Source organism: Phaseolus vulgaris, chromosome 11, assembly GCF_000499845.2.
Source record: "Phaseolus vulgaris cultivar G19833 chromosome 11, P. vulgaris v2.0, whole genome shotgun sequence".
Taxonomy (NCBI): domain Eukaryota; kingdom Viridiplantae; phylum Streptophyta; class Magnoliopsida; order Fabales; family Fabaceae; genus Phaseolus; species Phaseolus vulgaris.
This window is the reverse complement of record NC_023749.2, coordinates 40148563-40163135: the sequence shown is the minus strand read 5'-3', so window position 1 is coordinate 40163135 and position 14573 is coordinate 40148563. Positions and strand designations below refer to the sequence as shown.

General features: G+C 33.8%; 1 protein-coding gene and 1 pseudogene across 1 annotated transcript; one reads left to right on the top strand and one right to left on the bottom strand.

The window, feature by feature from the left end:
* The first annotated feature begins 456 nt into the window (after positions 1–456).
* LOC137807362 (uncharacterized) lies at positions 457–939 on the top strand. Its single transcript, XM_068607977.1, has one exon. The coding sequence runs from the start codon at positions 457–459 to the stop codon at positions 937–939; it is 483 nt and encodes a 160-aa protein (XP_068464078.1).
* Positions 940–8451: 7512 nt separating this feature from the next.
* Positions 8452–13968, bottom strand: LOC137831645 ((-)-germacrene D synthase-like; annotated as a pseudogene).
* Positions 13969–14573: the final 605 nt, after the last annotated feature.

The following is a 14573-nucleotide window of genomic DNA, read 5'->3' as shown; positions in this document are numbered from 1 at the left end:
CTCAGTTGTTAGCTGAGGACTGGATGTAGCTCTTAGTTATGAGTGAACCTCTTGTGTGATTCTCTCTATCTCTACTCTTATAAACTGTTTTAACTTGGTTTCATATTTTGCTTGTATAAACAACCAGTTGTTTCATGAAAACAACAAGTTGATTTTCTGGAAATAAACTTAAAATAGAAATTTTATTGAGTTGTACAGAAAATCAATTGGTTGATTTTTCAGAACTTTTCATTGTACCTTCATTCTTTGCAAAACACTTGTGAAAACAATTTGCCCCCCTCTTGTTTAGGCCTCTAATTCTAACAATTGACATCAGGAGATGAGTTCTTGAAAGTTACTCAAGTTTCAATCCTAAATCTTTTTTAAAATGGCTGAAAAACTACCCTTTGGGCAGAGTCCATCTATAAACACGCCACCTTTTTTTATGGACTAAACTATCAATTTTGGAAGGTAAGAATGAAAATTTTTGGTGAATCAATCGATACAGAAATATGGGATGCTATCATAAATGGTCCTTTTGTACCTAAGCTTGAAAAAGATGATGTTTTTATTGAAAAATCTTGGTCCCAATGGACTAAGCTTGAAAACAAAAAGGCTCAATATGATTGTATTGCCAAGAACATTATCAATTCTGCTTTGAATTCAGATGAATTTTTCAGGATTTCTCAATGTGCATTTGTAAAGGAGATGTGGGATATCCTTGAAGTTACTCATGAAGGCACAACTGATGTGAAGAGGGCAAGAAAGCATGCCTTAACCAAGAAATATGAAGTGTTCAATATGCTTAAAGGGGAAACCATCTCAGATGTGCAGAAAAGATTCAGACACAGAGTGAATCACCTTATTAGCCTTGGAAAAATCTTTGAAAGGGAGGAGCTGAACATCAAGATTCTCAAATGCTGGATAGATCTTGGCAACCAAAGGTCACATCTATTTTAGAATCCAAGGATTTGACTACATTGACCACTGCCTCCTTTTTTGGAAAGCTAAGAGAGCATGACCTTGATATGGACCCACTTAATGACCAAGAAAATGAAGAAAAACATGTGAAAAGCATAGCTTTAAGAGTTGTTGGTCAAAAGGGTGATCAAGACTCAAATGAGTCTAGTGATAGTGAGACTCTCAAATTGCTCACATGCAAGTTTGACAAGTTCTTGAAGAAGAATAACCAGGACAAGAATCAACCATCAAACAAGTATAATAGCAAGAAAGTCAATGAATTTAATTTTACAAACTATACTTCTTTTGGATATGATAAACAGGGTCACATCAAGGCTGATTGTCCAAACAATGAGAGTAAAGAGAAGGGGGCTAACATGAAGTTTGAAAAGATAGGCAAATCAAGAAGAGCCTACATTGCTTTGCAAGACAATGATGACTCATCCTCAAGTTCATCATCAAAGGAAGATGAAGAAGCCAATTTGTGTTTGATGGAAAAGGAACATTCAGAAACCAGCAGTGTAAGTTCTAACACTTTTATAAAATTTGAAAACTATAGTAAACTTCTTGTTGCCTTCAAAGAAACTCATGAGGAAGCTAACAGGCAGACCTTTTTGAATAACCGGTTGAAAGGGTTAAACAACTGGTTGGAAAATAGAGTCAAGACCTTAGAAGAAGAGTTAAACAATTCAAAAACTGATTTTGAAAACTTGGAAATGATTTACCAAAACTCTTCTTGTAAGTGTGTTGATTCAAGATTTTGTGAAAATTTTGAATCACTTTAAAAGAAGGTTCACTATCTTTTAAAAATTGTGGACAAGTTTTCCAAAGGCCAATTAAATCTGGAAATTGTTATTGCTTCATAAAATTGTGTTATTTGGAAAGGCTGGACTGGGATTTAACCTAGACAGCAAGAACAAATCAGTTTCAAAACCCTTTTCTAGTTTCTTTGAAAAATAGCTTGTTGTTTTGTCGAAACAACTAGTTGAAATTTGCTTTTACAGCATGAAAAAAGGCCACACGGTTAAATTATGCATAGTTAGAAGGTTTTCTTTTCCTAAAGGTCTTTTGAAATGGGTTGTTGAGGTTTCTAAGGTTCCTACTAAAATCATTGGACCCAAATTCATAAGGGGACCAAATCTTGCTTCTTAACCTTTTATTGTAGGGATCCTTGGTAGCCAAGAATCACTTTTGGATTTGAAGAATGACTGCCAAAGGGAAAAACATCAAGAGTAAAGTCAGTCTTTGTTGATCCTCAGCCCAGAGTACTTGAATCCGATCACAATCAACCACACATAATTGGTAATCTCCATGTTTATACCTTTCATATGAGAAACAAGTGAGTTACTATCAAACTTGAGGTTGGTGTAGAATACCTTTACTAAATATGGATAAATGTTTCCAGTTAGCTCAAGAAATCTCTTCAAACTTTGCTCCTTGAGGAAGCTTCTCACAGTGGACAGATTTTGCCGTTTCATCCAAGTGATGGACACAAGCTTTGGTGTATTCACACTTTTCCTTCATGTAGGTATTTGTTGATGAGTTTTGTATCTCCTGAGAACCATCCTTCAAGCTTTCCACCACTTCTAACAACTCTGGACTTCATCCTTTTAGCAGATGAAGGTGTTCCAGCCATAACTCAACACAAAAAGTATTTTTGGCACACTGCAGAAAAGCTTAGAACTGAGGAAAAGAAAGAACAACATGTTGATATGTACAGAGATCTTCTTGAGGACCTGAATTTTCGGACCCTTCACTCAAGTCAAAAAATCTGCAAAAGAGAGCTTGTTAAATCACAAGGTTTGATCCCTTAAAGAACTTGGGACCCTTTGTATTAGACCGGTCTTTAGAACCATCAAAACATCTGGGAATCCATTTAAAAATGCCTATAGGAACTAGAGACTTTCGAAACTTGTAGTACCTAACAGAATGGCCTTTCTTCATGCAATAGAAGCATGTAACAAGTGGTTGAATCAACCTTTTAACCGATTATTTTCTGGTATAGATGAAAAAGGTTTTGAAATCCCATTTCCTTTGTTTTGAGGATAGAAACCTAAACTAGCTTTTCCAAAAACCCATTTTTGAGATGCAAGAACATCTTCAAAATTGGATTAGCCACTTCATGGGTTTCATTAAAAGCTTCAAGCAATTGATAATATTTGTTACCTTTACTTGAGGATGGTGAACTCATGCTACATGATACTTGATATGATTCCAATAGCACAATATGAATGATTCTTGACATTCTTAGGAATGATCTTGAGTTGGATATGAGATAGGCACTTTAAAATAGAATTGGATCAAGGTTCTATGATCAAGAACTCACCAAGACTAGTACCAAAACCCAAACTCATATGGAAGTTCCATGTATTGTCAAATTGAACCAAACAAATTGAGTGAAAAGGCAAAGGCACCGAACAAAATGCATAAGAACATAATTGCACCGAACAATTAAACTAGAAATGAAGAAGAAACAAAGTTGAACGGTAGAAAATGAAATGAACCGAAGCAAAACACAAAGGAATTGAAAATGCCGAACTGAAAAAGCAAAGAATCAAGCTAAGACATGAACATAACAAGAGAAGGAAGGAAGGAGAAGAGAAAGCTCATGAAGATGGAGGAATGGTTGGATGATCAAGCCACTTAGAGGATGGAGACTCCAAGATGAGTGTGCAAAGCCGCCACTTGAGGTAACCAAAGAACTCTCAAGATAAGACTAAGTGAGGAAGGCACAAAGCTCTCCAATTCTCTCTCAAAAATTGAGTAGAGTTTCTGTAATTCAAAATTCAAATCTGAAAAATACAAAGGCAGCACCTTAATTTATAGCCTAGAGGTGCTGAAATGCAAAGCTAATTAAATTCAAAATTCCCCCCAAATACATGAAAATGGCGCCAAGCATGAGGAAGGTGTGACTTCCTCTCTCACTTTGGCACCTCCCTATTACTCCTACACCTCTCTACTAAACGCACACCCCCCTAAGACTCCTAACTAAAGACTAAAAGATGCTATAACAAAAGAGGTTTCTAATGTTTCCCTCTAAGCACCTTCAAACAAAGAAATTACAAAAAGAGAAAACAAACGTCCATTAGCTCCTAAAGCCTTGAGCATGCTCCTTGTAAGCCTTTGAGGTGGGCTTTGAATTCCATGAGCGTCCTCCATTTGAGCCTCAACCTCTTCTTGCTCTTGATGATTGGCCTCCATGTCCACTTGAGCTTGATCTCCATCATCATCAGAAGAGCTTGAGGATGATACTTCATTGTCATCCCATGTCACATATGCCTTCTTGGCTTTTCCCTTTTTCTCTTTCTTGAAATCTACCTTGTCTTTTGCTTCATTATTGGGGCATTTTGCCTTGATATGACCCTGTTCACCACAACCATAGCAAGTGTATTTGTTAATATTAAAATCACTAGGTTTTTAGAATCATACCTCTTTGAAGCTTTTCTTTTCTTCAAGAACTTGATGAATTTCCTTGATAGCAGACTCATGGTGTCTTCATCACTTCCACTTGAGTCTGGTTGTTGTTTGTGATTGCGCACTTTGAGTGTTATGCCCTTGTTGTGCTTGTCCTCACTTTCTTGGACAACAAGCCTATTCATTTCGAGCTCATGTTCCCTAAGCATACCAAACAATGAGGCAACGATCATTGGTGTTAGATCCTTTGATTCAGAGATGGCAGTGACCTTTAACTGCCATGATCTCTCAAGACATTTTAGTATCTTGATGTTCAACTCCTCCTTGTCAAAAATCTTACCAAGACTCATCAAATGATTCACAATGCGAGAAAACCTTTTTTGCACATCACAGATGGTTTCTCCCTTTTGCATTCTAAAGAGTTCATACTCTTGAATAAGAGCATGCTTTCTGGCTCGCTTGACATCGTTTTTCCCCTCATGTGTGACTTCAAGGATGTCCCACATTTCCTCTGCTGAGCTACACAGTGATAACCTGAAAAATTCATCACAACTCAAAGCAGAGGTTATTATATTCTTGGCAATCCAGTCAAACTTGGCTTTTATACTTCCAGCCTCAGTCCACTCAGATGAAGGTTTATCAATTAAAACCTCATCTCTTTTGACTTGAGGTATAAAGGGACCGTTTTCAATCATTTCCCAAATACTCTTATTAGTTGAATGCATAAATATTTTCATTCTCACCTTTCAAAACTGGTAATTAATTCCAAAACTTGTTGTTTTTGCTTTGAAAGAAGGGCTACATTTATAGAACTTGAAACCTAGTCGTTTAAGGCAGTTTTAATCAACTGAAACAGTTTTGCTCACATCAAAATAGTTAAAACAGGTTTTCAAAAACAAATTGTTATGAAAACACACATTTAATCGGTTGAAACCACGATTTAACCAGTTGAATGGGTCAGGCAGTTGCATAACCAATTCAAAAAACAGTTTCAAAACCTATAAGCCAGCTAAGTGACAAACAACTGATTATATCGATGGTTCAATTGGTGGTTTTCCCTTTGCTTTGAAAAACACTTTGTTTCTTTAAAACTGATTGGTCAAGTTTTGTGCAAGGATTAAGAACTGATCTTTTACAAGATTCTAAACAATCTAACCTAAACCCAATCCAAAAAGCAGCGCAACTTCATGTGGATTTGAAACATCAAAGCTCTCATGTTCAACATTCTTATATAGGGCAGTTTCAAAAAAGTGTTTATGGAAACTGTCGTATTGCCAAGCAGCATTCACACTTACTTAACCACTTGGTTAAGTTCATGTCCAGTGGGGATCTTCCCTAGGTCTCACCATATAGTTGTTAAAAATCTCAATCATTAGTAAAGTGTCACCTCTAAAATGGAACGATCTAAAATTAACTCACATCGGAAGTGGTGTATGTTCTTGAGGGGTTCAACATCATCACTCTTGGTGTGTGTTTTGTAATCTAGGTTTAATTACATAGTGAATTCTCAGTGGGTAGATGAGGACTGGATGTAGCTTTTGGTTAAGAGTGAACCAGTAAAACCTCTTGTGTGATTCTCTCTATCTTTACTCTTATAGACTGTTTTAACTTGGTTTCATATTCTGTTGGTATAAACAACCAGTTGTTTTGTGAAAATAACAGGTTGATTTTCTGAAAATAACCTCAAAACATAAATTTATTGAGTTGAATAGAAAATCAATTGGTTGATTTTTCATAACTTTTCACTCTACCTTATTTAGACCAAAATCAATTGCGAAAATCTTGTGAAAACAATTCACCCTCTCTTGTTTAGACCTAAATTCTAACATTTGTTGCATAATTGTTTAGGTAATGCATATCAGAAGCAGTTGATGGTGCGACAATCACAAAGGGTGATGTATGGGTGGTGTTGAAAAGAGGGAAATGCAGGCTTGGGGACTGTCTCTGTATGCAGTTAAAGCAGCTCCAGTATAAGAGTCTATGCTGAGTCAGAACTTGTCAAGAAATTCCAGCTTATATATACAAGCAAAGTCAATGGCACTCATGTCCTATCTTCCTCCCTATTATGCAGAACAACCTTTTCTGGTGTGTGATCTCATAGTCAACGAAGGGCAAGGAAGCTAGATTTTTGGATTTTTAGTGCAAACATAGCTTTCTATATAGAGTGTTTTTACAGAGATGCCATGAGTTTGCAGAAGGAGAAGTGCATCTCTTATAAGGAAGTGAGGATAGGTGGATGAAGCAGTGCTAGACTGGAGGATGATGGATGAATGGAAGCAACACATACAGGTCATATGTATACAATAGGATCAGGTGCAAGCATGCAACAAATTAAGCAGTTTTTATCTATTTTTTGAAAAAGTATATCAGTTCTTATATGCCATGTGAGTCGCTGTCATTTCTTCTGCTAAGCCAATTTGTAGATAAAGCATAAGTGATGCTGGTGCAAGCTAATTTTCAAGATCTGATGGGGTGCACAACTCTTACTCAAAGAAAGATTTGTGATGAGGCTGTAACAGAGATGGATGGTGATAGCAGTAATTGAATGGAAGATGTTGGAAGAACAGAGTTGTTCCTGTCGTTTGACTCGATTGCCTTAGTACGTCTAACAAAGATCACACGCCCAATTCTCTCTGCCTTCGTTCGTGCTTTGCTTCGATCAAACACCTAAACCTGGAAAGACAAAGGGGCGCCCTAGAGGTCGTTTGCACTCCGACGCTCAAGTCAATACTGGGGCCAGGAAACACCAAAACTCTTAGCTGTAAAAGCTCTGTGTAAACTGTGTGTGTATCGCATATATGTTGCGTACCTTGCTAGGTTCATTACTTCCCTTTATATACTCTAGGGTTTCCGCTACCCGCATTTAAGGTTTCTAAGGGTATGCTTTAACGCCGCTATCACCCACTCTTAGGGAAATCTAGCGCGTAAGGCTCCCTTACTGGAGTGCAACCTCTGACGGGATGACCACCTGGGTACCAACTTGTGCACCTAATCTCTAGGGACATCCGTCCTAGGAGTGCCCTAGCTGTTCACATGTCATGCATGCAACTTACCCCTGGAACGTCACCCTCATGGACCTTAGCACTTCCAGTGGTTCCTTACTTTTGTCGTGCCTGAATGCGCTATTCTCACCACACGCATGGGCTCCTCGTGATCTAGGATTCTCTCTACTGATAATTGGTGTGTTGTCTGGGATCCACCTCTCGTGGCCCAGCTCTGTTGTTTGATTCACCGATGTCCGATGTCACATCGCCCTCACTCTGTTGCCGAGGACACATCAGCACATCCTGGCGATCGACGCCTGACCACTCTTCAGCACCTTGGCTTGCGTCACTCACGAGACACTGGCCCATGCCGCTCGTGGGACCCAGCTTACGTTGCCCACCATTACTAGCAGTCAATGACATCCGAGGATTGGTCGGTACAAGAGCTATTGAAGGAATCCATTGTTGCAACGAGAACTGGTGCAAAATCTTGTAGGGATTGAGCAACAAAATAGAAAAGTTATAAGGCTCGATGGCCTAAATGCATATGCTTTTATAGTGTATTTTTTAGCTTGTAAAAATGTAGTTAACTCTAATTATCTACACTTTCACTCGTTCCTGTTTGATATTGCCCTACCTGGGTCAAAGACTTGTATAACGGTTGGAACACCCCTGAAGTGTCTTTTTTTATATATTTTATTTATTACCGATCAAAGAAAAAAAATAAGCCGGTTTTATAAGATTGAGTTAGACTTAAAGTTCACTTCTTAATAGAAACTCTGCCTAAATTATATTTATTTACTGTCTTGTCTCAACTTTCTCTTCGATACAATTCAAGTCAACTTAGGCTAGGAGAACCATGAAGTAGTTCTTTATCTCTCCAAGTTTCTATGTGAAACTACTAGCACCGATTCACTTCTTCACTTCCTCCATCCATTTACATATTCGGTTGCCTCCAAACCATGCAACCTTAGGTTCAATTTGCTTGGAATTGCTTGTTAGCAACTCGCCTTCCTTCAAGATGTTTGTTATTTCCAAAATTTATTAATTGAAAGAAGTTTTCATTTTTTATAAATATTTGTTCTTTGATTGGCTTGTCGAACAATCTGAAAGCGATATTCAATCAACATGTAATTAATAAAAGACCAAAATTGATCAACAATAACTTATAGAAGACCAAAGCTTCTAGCTTACAGGGACATCTTTTTAACTAATAAAGATTCAATATGATCTTTCATTATCCCTCCTGCATTTGTATAGTTATCTTCATCTTTGTAAAGCACGTCGATCACACATGCATAGTTGACTGCACGCATAAGAAAAGTCATTGGTACTTGAGTAGGAATTAAGCATGCATCATTTATGTCCTTCCAAGCATTCTCAACTAACTTTTGTAGTTCTTCAATGGCACATTTCCTTGACACTTTATGTTGTTTCATATAGCAATAAATGCTTGAAACAACATGTTCTCTTTGTTGTTCAAACTTCATAAATAAAAATAGCAAAAATAAGAATGAATCCAAACAAAAATCAATATTTAACAAAACATAAAGGATGCATTAATGGTCTTACCAAATTATTACTAAGTGTTCCTCTTTCAAATTTTTAAAATTTTTGCAATTGCCAACTCTTTATATAAGATAAATAAGATGTTTATTTTTAAACTCAAATTATAATTCTATTATTACTATTTCTTCTCGACATATTTTGTAAAATTAGGTGAATTTATCAGTAGTCCCATAGAAAACTTGGTCACAGTCTCTTTTTAGTTAAATTGATAGAAATTAATTAGTGTCTAGCACATACCTCATCTCCAACAATGTCATCCATGATTCTACATATAGTTGTAGAAGCTGCAATAATTATTGGTTCATTCATTGCCCATATAAGGACCTCCTCTGTTGTATCTTCCATGCATAGGAAAGATAAGGTAATCAAGAAAGGGTAACCAGTTGACATTCCTCTTACTTTCATGTACTCCTCCATTGTTGGAATATGGTTGGTATGACACCATCTTGCCTCAGCCATATGAGCCTGGACTAGTCTTTTCACCTAGCATTAAAAGTACAGATATATAATATTGAGAAACTATTCCACAATCACTAATGCAAAAAGAGAGTTTTACGACGTGTACAGACAGTGATTTAAGTTGGAGCGTCATCTACAAAAATGTGGTGACAATTTTGAAAATAAGATCAATAAATAGAATACGGTTCTAATTATAACCATCGTCTATTTAAAATAGAGCATACAAACTACAGTTTTGTGGCCAATCGTCGCCTATAATTGCCGCTATAGACTAGGGTTTTTAGGCAACTGTCACCTATATCAGTGTCTATCATATAGACTACGGTTATTAGGTTATAACCGTCGTCTATATGTTTTTTATTTCCCACTTCAAGCTTTTTTGTCTTCGCACTTTCTTTTTTGTTACTTCCACTATTGTCTTTTATGTGACCTCTCTTTGTTGTCATTGTTCTCATTCCTTATAATGTGCCTTCCTTAATGTTTTTATGTTGTTTTTCTTACTTTTGTGCTTTCTTGATGAGTTTTTCTCTATTTTCAGTGTTGAACAAGTGGGTTCCCATGTTTGAATTTTTTGCTCGTGTTCTTCTTGTCATCGTTGTTGTGTGTTACCGTTGAAACTCTTGAGTTCCTCTATAATTTCTTTTCCTTTACAAACATTTTTCCAGCATCTTAAGTTTCCATAACCCGAAGTCGTTCTCTCTCAAAAAATTCTCGAAATCAAACTTGGACAAAACAATAAGAAAAAGATTGAAGAATACATTTTAGGTTTCACATACACTACATGTGACAGTTTTGTACATAAACATCGCCTATAATGGTCTAATAAACTATGATTGTGTGGATGTCGATTATAGACGATGTGTGCATAGACTACAACTTTAAAATCGTCGTACCATTTCCATATTTTGGCAACTGCACATAGCAGTAGTAAATCAAAATTCCTTGTTTGGTCATTAAATAGGATTGGTGATGTTTTTGGATGAAAAAAATATTTTTTGCACCTCTAATATTGTACATAAAAAAATATCTATTTTCTATACTCCATACAACTCAAATTAGCTGCAAAAAAGACATTTCGTTTATATTTTTTTATGCAAATATAGAAATAAAAAAATAGGAAATAAAATTTGATTTAACTTCTTAGTATCAAATGAATAAAGAATAAGAAAAAATTAATGAAACTATAATTACCTCTTTCTTGACATACTTCATTAAATATACTTTTTCTTGCTTTTTTATCTCTAGCTCAATTTCTTCATAAACATCCAAAATTGCCTTATAACATAATTGCATGTACTTTGGCAGATCAACCAAGCAACAAATATCCCACCTGTTAGACTTGAGAAAGTTATCTTTTATATATGGGAAGAATTATGCTAAATATATACTACTATCACTAAAAAAAATCATTAAATAGAAACCAATTTTAGAGATTGAAATAATTAATTACTACTTGATTAAATCAAAGACCATTTTATAAACTAAAAAAATTATTGGTATCTAAAGTAGTTTCTATTATTAATAAAAATTTATAAAATAGTTTCTAAATTGGTATCTAACCATTAACTACTAAGGTTTTAGCTATTAACTACTTTATATTCTAAATTAATTAGTCTTTATTAGTGTTTTAGTAACTAATTTAGAATCTAAACTATTAGTAGGTAAAACCTAGGTATCTAATTTAGATATCAGTTTAAATCATTTTATAAATTTTTATTAATAATAGAAACCACTTTAAATACCAATAAATTTTTAGTCTCTAAAATAGTATCTAATTTAGTCAATATAGTAACTAATTAGTTTTTATTTCTAAATTTAATTACTACATGATTTTCTTGTAATATAGATGTTATTTTGATGTGCCTAACCTCTCAATTGCACTAGTGAAAAGCTCAAGTTCTTCAATGGTTCCATAAGCATCATAGAGGTCATCAATGATGGAAGCTAGAGCTGCAACTTTTGTTGTTATCCATCTAGAATATTGTGGCTCAAAGTAGACCCCTAAAATCCAAAAAGAACATTCTACGATCCTATCTCGTGCAAAAGGTAAATTGGTTGAGACATTTAAATCCTTAGTCCACCATCTGCATCACAAAAAACAACACTAAGATTCCAAAGAAAAAACCAAAAATCTTTAACTAATATTTATTAATTTATAGAACGAAAGGTAAATATGTGAGGAAGATATTACTTGGTTAGGCTGCTAACTTCTTTCAAATGTAGCTCTTGTAGCATATTAAAATCCAATTTTGCAAATGTTAACAATTTTTCATCATGACATGGATCTTCTTCGTAGAAAGACGTATAATATGTTGCCTCCAACCTAGGCAAACATCTGCGAAGTGATTGTTTTAAGCTATGTTGCACTCGTGCCGCATGAGAAGAACTTAATTGGGTTGTTATAAACTTCATTAACTGCTCGAAACTGAACTTATGTGCTTCTTCAAGCATATCTTCTCCATGACATCTTAGTCCTGTTGCTTCATACAAGCTTAACATTCCTTGAATATCATCAACTAAACTTTCCTTAAACTTTCCTGTTTGGTCTTGAAATTTGCAAAATATACCTGTTTGAAATATAAACATGTGTAAATTTCAAGGTATATATTTAATTATATAACTATTATAAGGATACTACCATACAATTGACTTACACAAATTAATATAAAACTATTTGCATAAATTGTTTTCAGTCACCCTATAAACCCTAAAAGTGAAAATTGTTTTGATAAATAATAGTGTTGTATAATTTAAAAGAAATTAAAGCATATTAGGTCAAATTATATTTGTTAGAGGTTAGAAAAATTTGATAACTCAGAAATCCTAAACCCTAAACTAAAAAAAAATTGTAATCAAAATAATAATAATAATAGTAATAAAATTATTATTAATAATATTAACAAAACTTGATGAAATGTACCTGTGATTGATATTCCACTATCGAAACATATCGAGAGTGAGAGATAAAAGAATTGCAACCAAGAGTGAGAGGTCATGATAAAGAGTGGTACCATACTCCGTGACCCATAATATTCATAAGTCATATTTATAAAAATGTTGTCTTTTCATTTCTATAGTTGAGAAAAGACCACATTTTTATTTGTTTAAACAACACTTATTCTAATGTAGTTTATTCATTTCTAAAGGCAACACCTTAAAATTGTGGCTCAAATATAAATAGTTTATAATTTGTCGTCTTTGATAGTGCATATACCAAAGTTGTTGCCTTTTCATGTTTAAGTCACATTTAGTATTGTCTAAGGCAAAATATATTACAATTTAAAAGTTGTAGATTAAAGTACCCATGTTTTAAATATCGTTTAATATATTAAAGACAACTTTAATTAAATATAATTTAAAACACCCATAATTAAATGTCATATTTTTATTATTCTAAATCACACTTTTTAATTTGATTTATTTGTTTTTTAAAAGTTACATTATAAAAATGTGCATTGAAGAGTTAAGATAAAAGATGTGGTATGAGATGATTCATAGGTAATATTTATAAAATTGTTGTATTTTTCACCTTTAGAGCACAATTTTACCAAGATGAGCAAGTGCTAAATGATATAATGAGTCTATTTTTGTCATTCTCTTACATATTTAACTTTATCTTAATTTTAGGTAAGAAACTCACTATTTTATTCCACTAGTTTGTCCCCAAACCACGTTTTTTCAATAGTTAGATTTGTAGCCAAAATTATTATAGTTTACAAGTTTTTCTATTTTTGTTTTTCTTTATTTAAAAGAATACGGACATGCATCCTACCTCATGGTCTGTTCAAACAAACTTGAACTTGATTAACTCATTTCTGATTCATCTGCGCAAAGAAAAGCTCAAAATTTGATTCGATCAAAATATTTAAATTTGTTTAGATTTGTTTGTATATAGTTGACTCGACTACACTCCTGACAGAAACAAAGACATTCATTATGCAATGCAACTAGTACTAAAGAGCAAACTCAAACAATAAATTTAATAGCATCACAGAAGAATTTATTGTTTTTGAGAAAGAAATTGGTTAAAAGTTGATGAAGACGTACTTGAAGAAATGCGGTATCCATGCTGTCTAAGCAACCTAAAGAGTAGAGCCGTTTGGTAAAGATGATCACTATGAGCTATGATATTATTGTCCTCTGTTGAAATGTCATAAATTTGACATAGAAGAGTGTCAATTTCGTGCTCAAAATGGTAAGAGACACCCAAACGTTGGACAGAATCAATGAAGTTCAATTTAAAAGAGAAATTGTTATGATCAATAGGTGAGACAAGAGTCTTCCTCACGTCCTCTTTTAATAGTTTAGCTTGTTGAATGTGGCTATCACTTTCCTGCATGAAATAGATTAAATGTAAAATACATGATTTTAGCTAAAGAAATTGAAAATAAAGAATGACATACAGCGAAAGTAGGAACGTAGGAAAGGAAGCGATCGCCCAAACGGAAGGATGAAAATTTGCAGTGGGTCGAGTGATGGGAGGTTTTGCACCATTGGCAGAAGTTGGAAGTGATAAGCTTCCGCTAGCCATGGTTTGTTGGTATAATGTAAGTGACTTTTTTTGGTGAAAAGGAAGTGTAGCTCTTAGCTTTCAAATGTTGAAGAATAAAGAACCCAACCTATTACATTTATAAGAAACAAAGTTATTTTGCAAAGGTAGTCACGTAAAAGTTCAGAATTGTGGTACAGAAATTATGCAAACTGTGACCATCAATTATTTATATATATATATATGATTAGACGAAACTCATATCAATAAAAAATAAAAAAATTCTCAAAAATAACTTAAGTAACCTTTTTCTAATAATTTAAAAAATAAAAAACAATTTTAAATTCCAAAATTCAATCAAATTCACCATTTTTCATTAATGAAAAGAGTATTTACTTTCATAATTTTTACTGTTTTAATAATAGAAATTTTATAAAAGCTTTAAAGAAGTTTGAGAATTTTAGAACAACTGCTTAAATTATTAAATGCTAATTGCTAATTGCTCATATTTTAAAAGGGAAATTATAGCAGTTTTTATATAATTAAATTACTAAATTTTCATTTAGCTATATAATTTAAAAAATATATATATTTCTAATGTTTATTTAAAGTATAAAATTCAAAAGAAATTACAATTTTTAAATAAATTAGCAAATTTGAAATTACTAATTTTAAACTAATAAATATTAATAAACCTTTTATAAATTTAAAAATTCAAT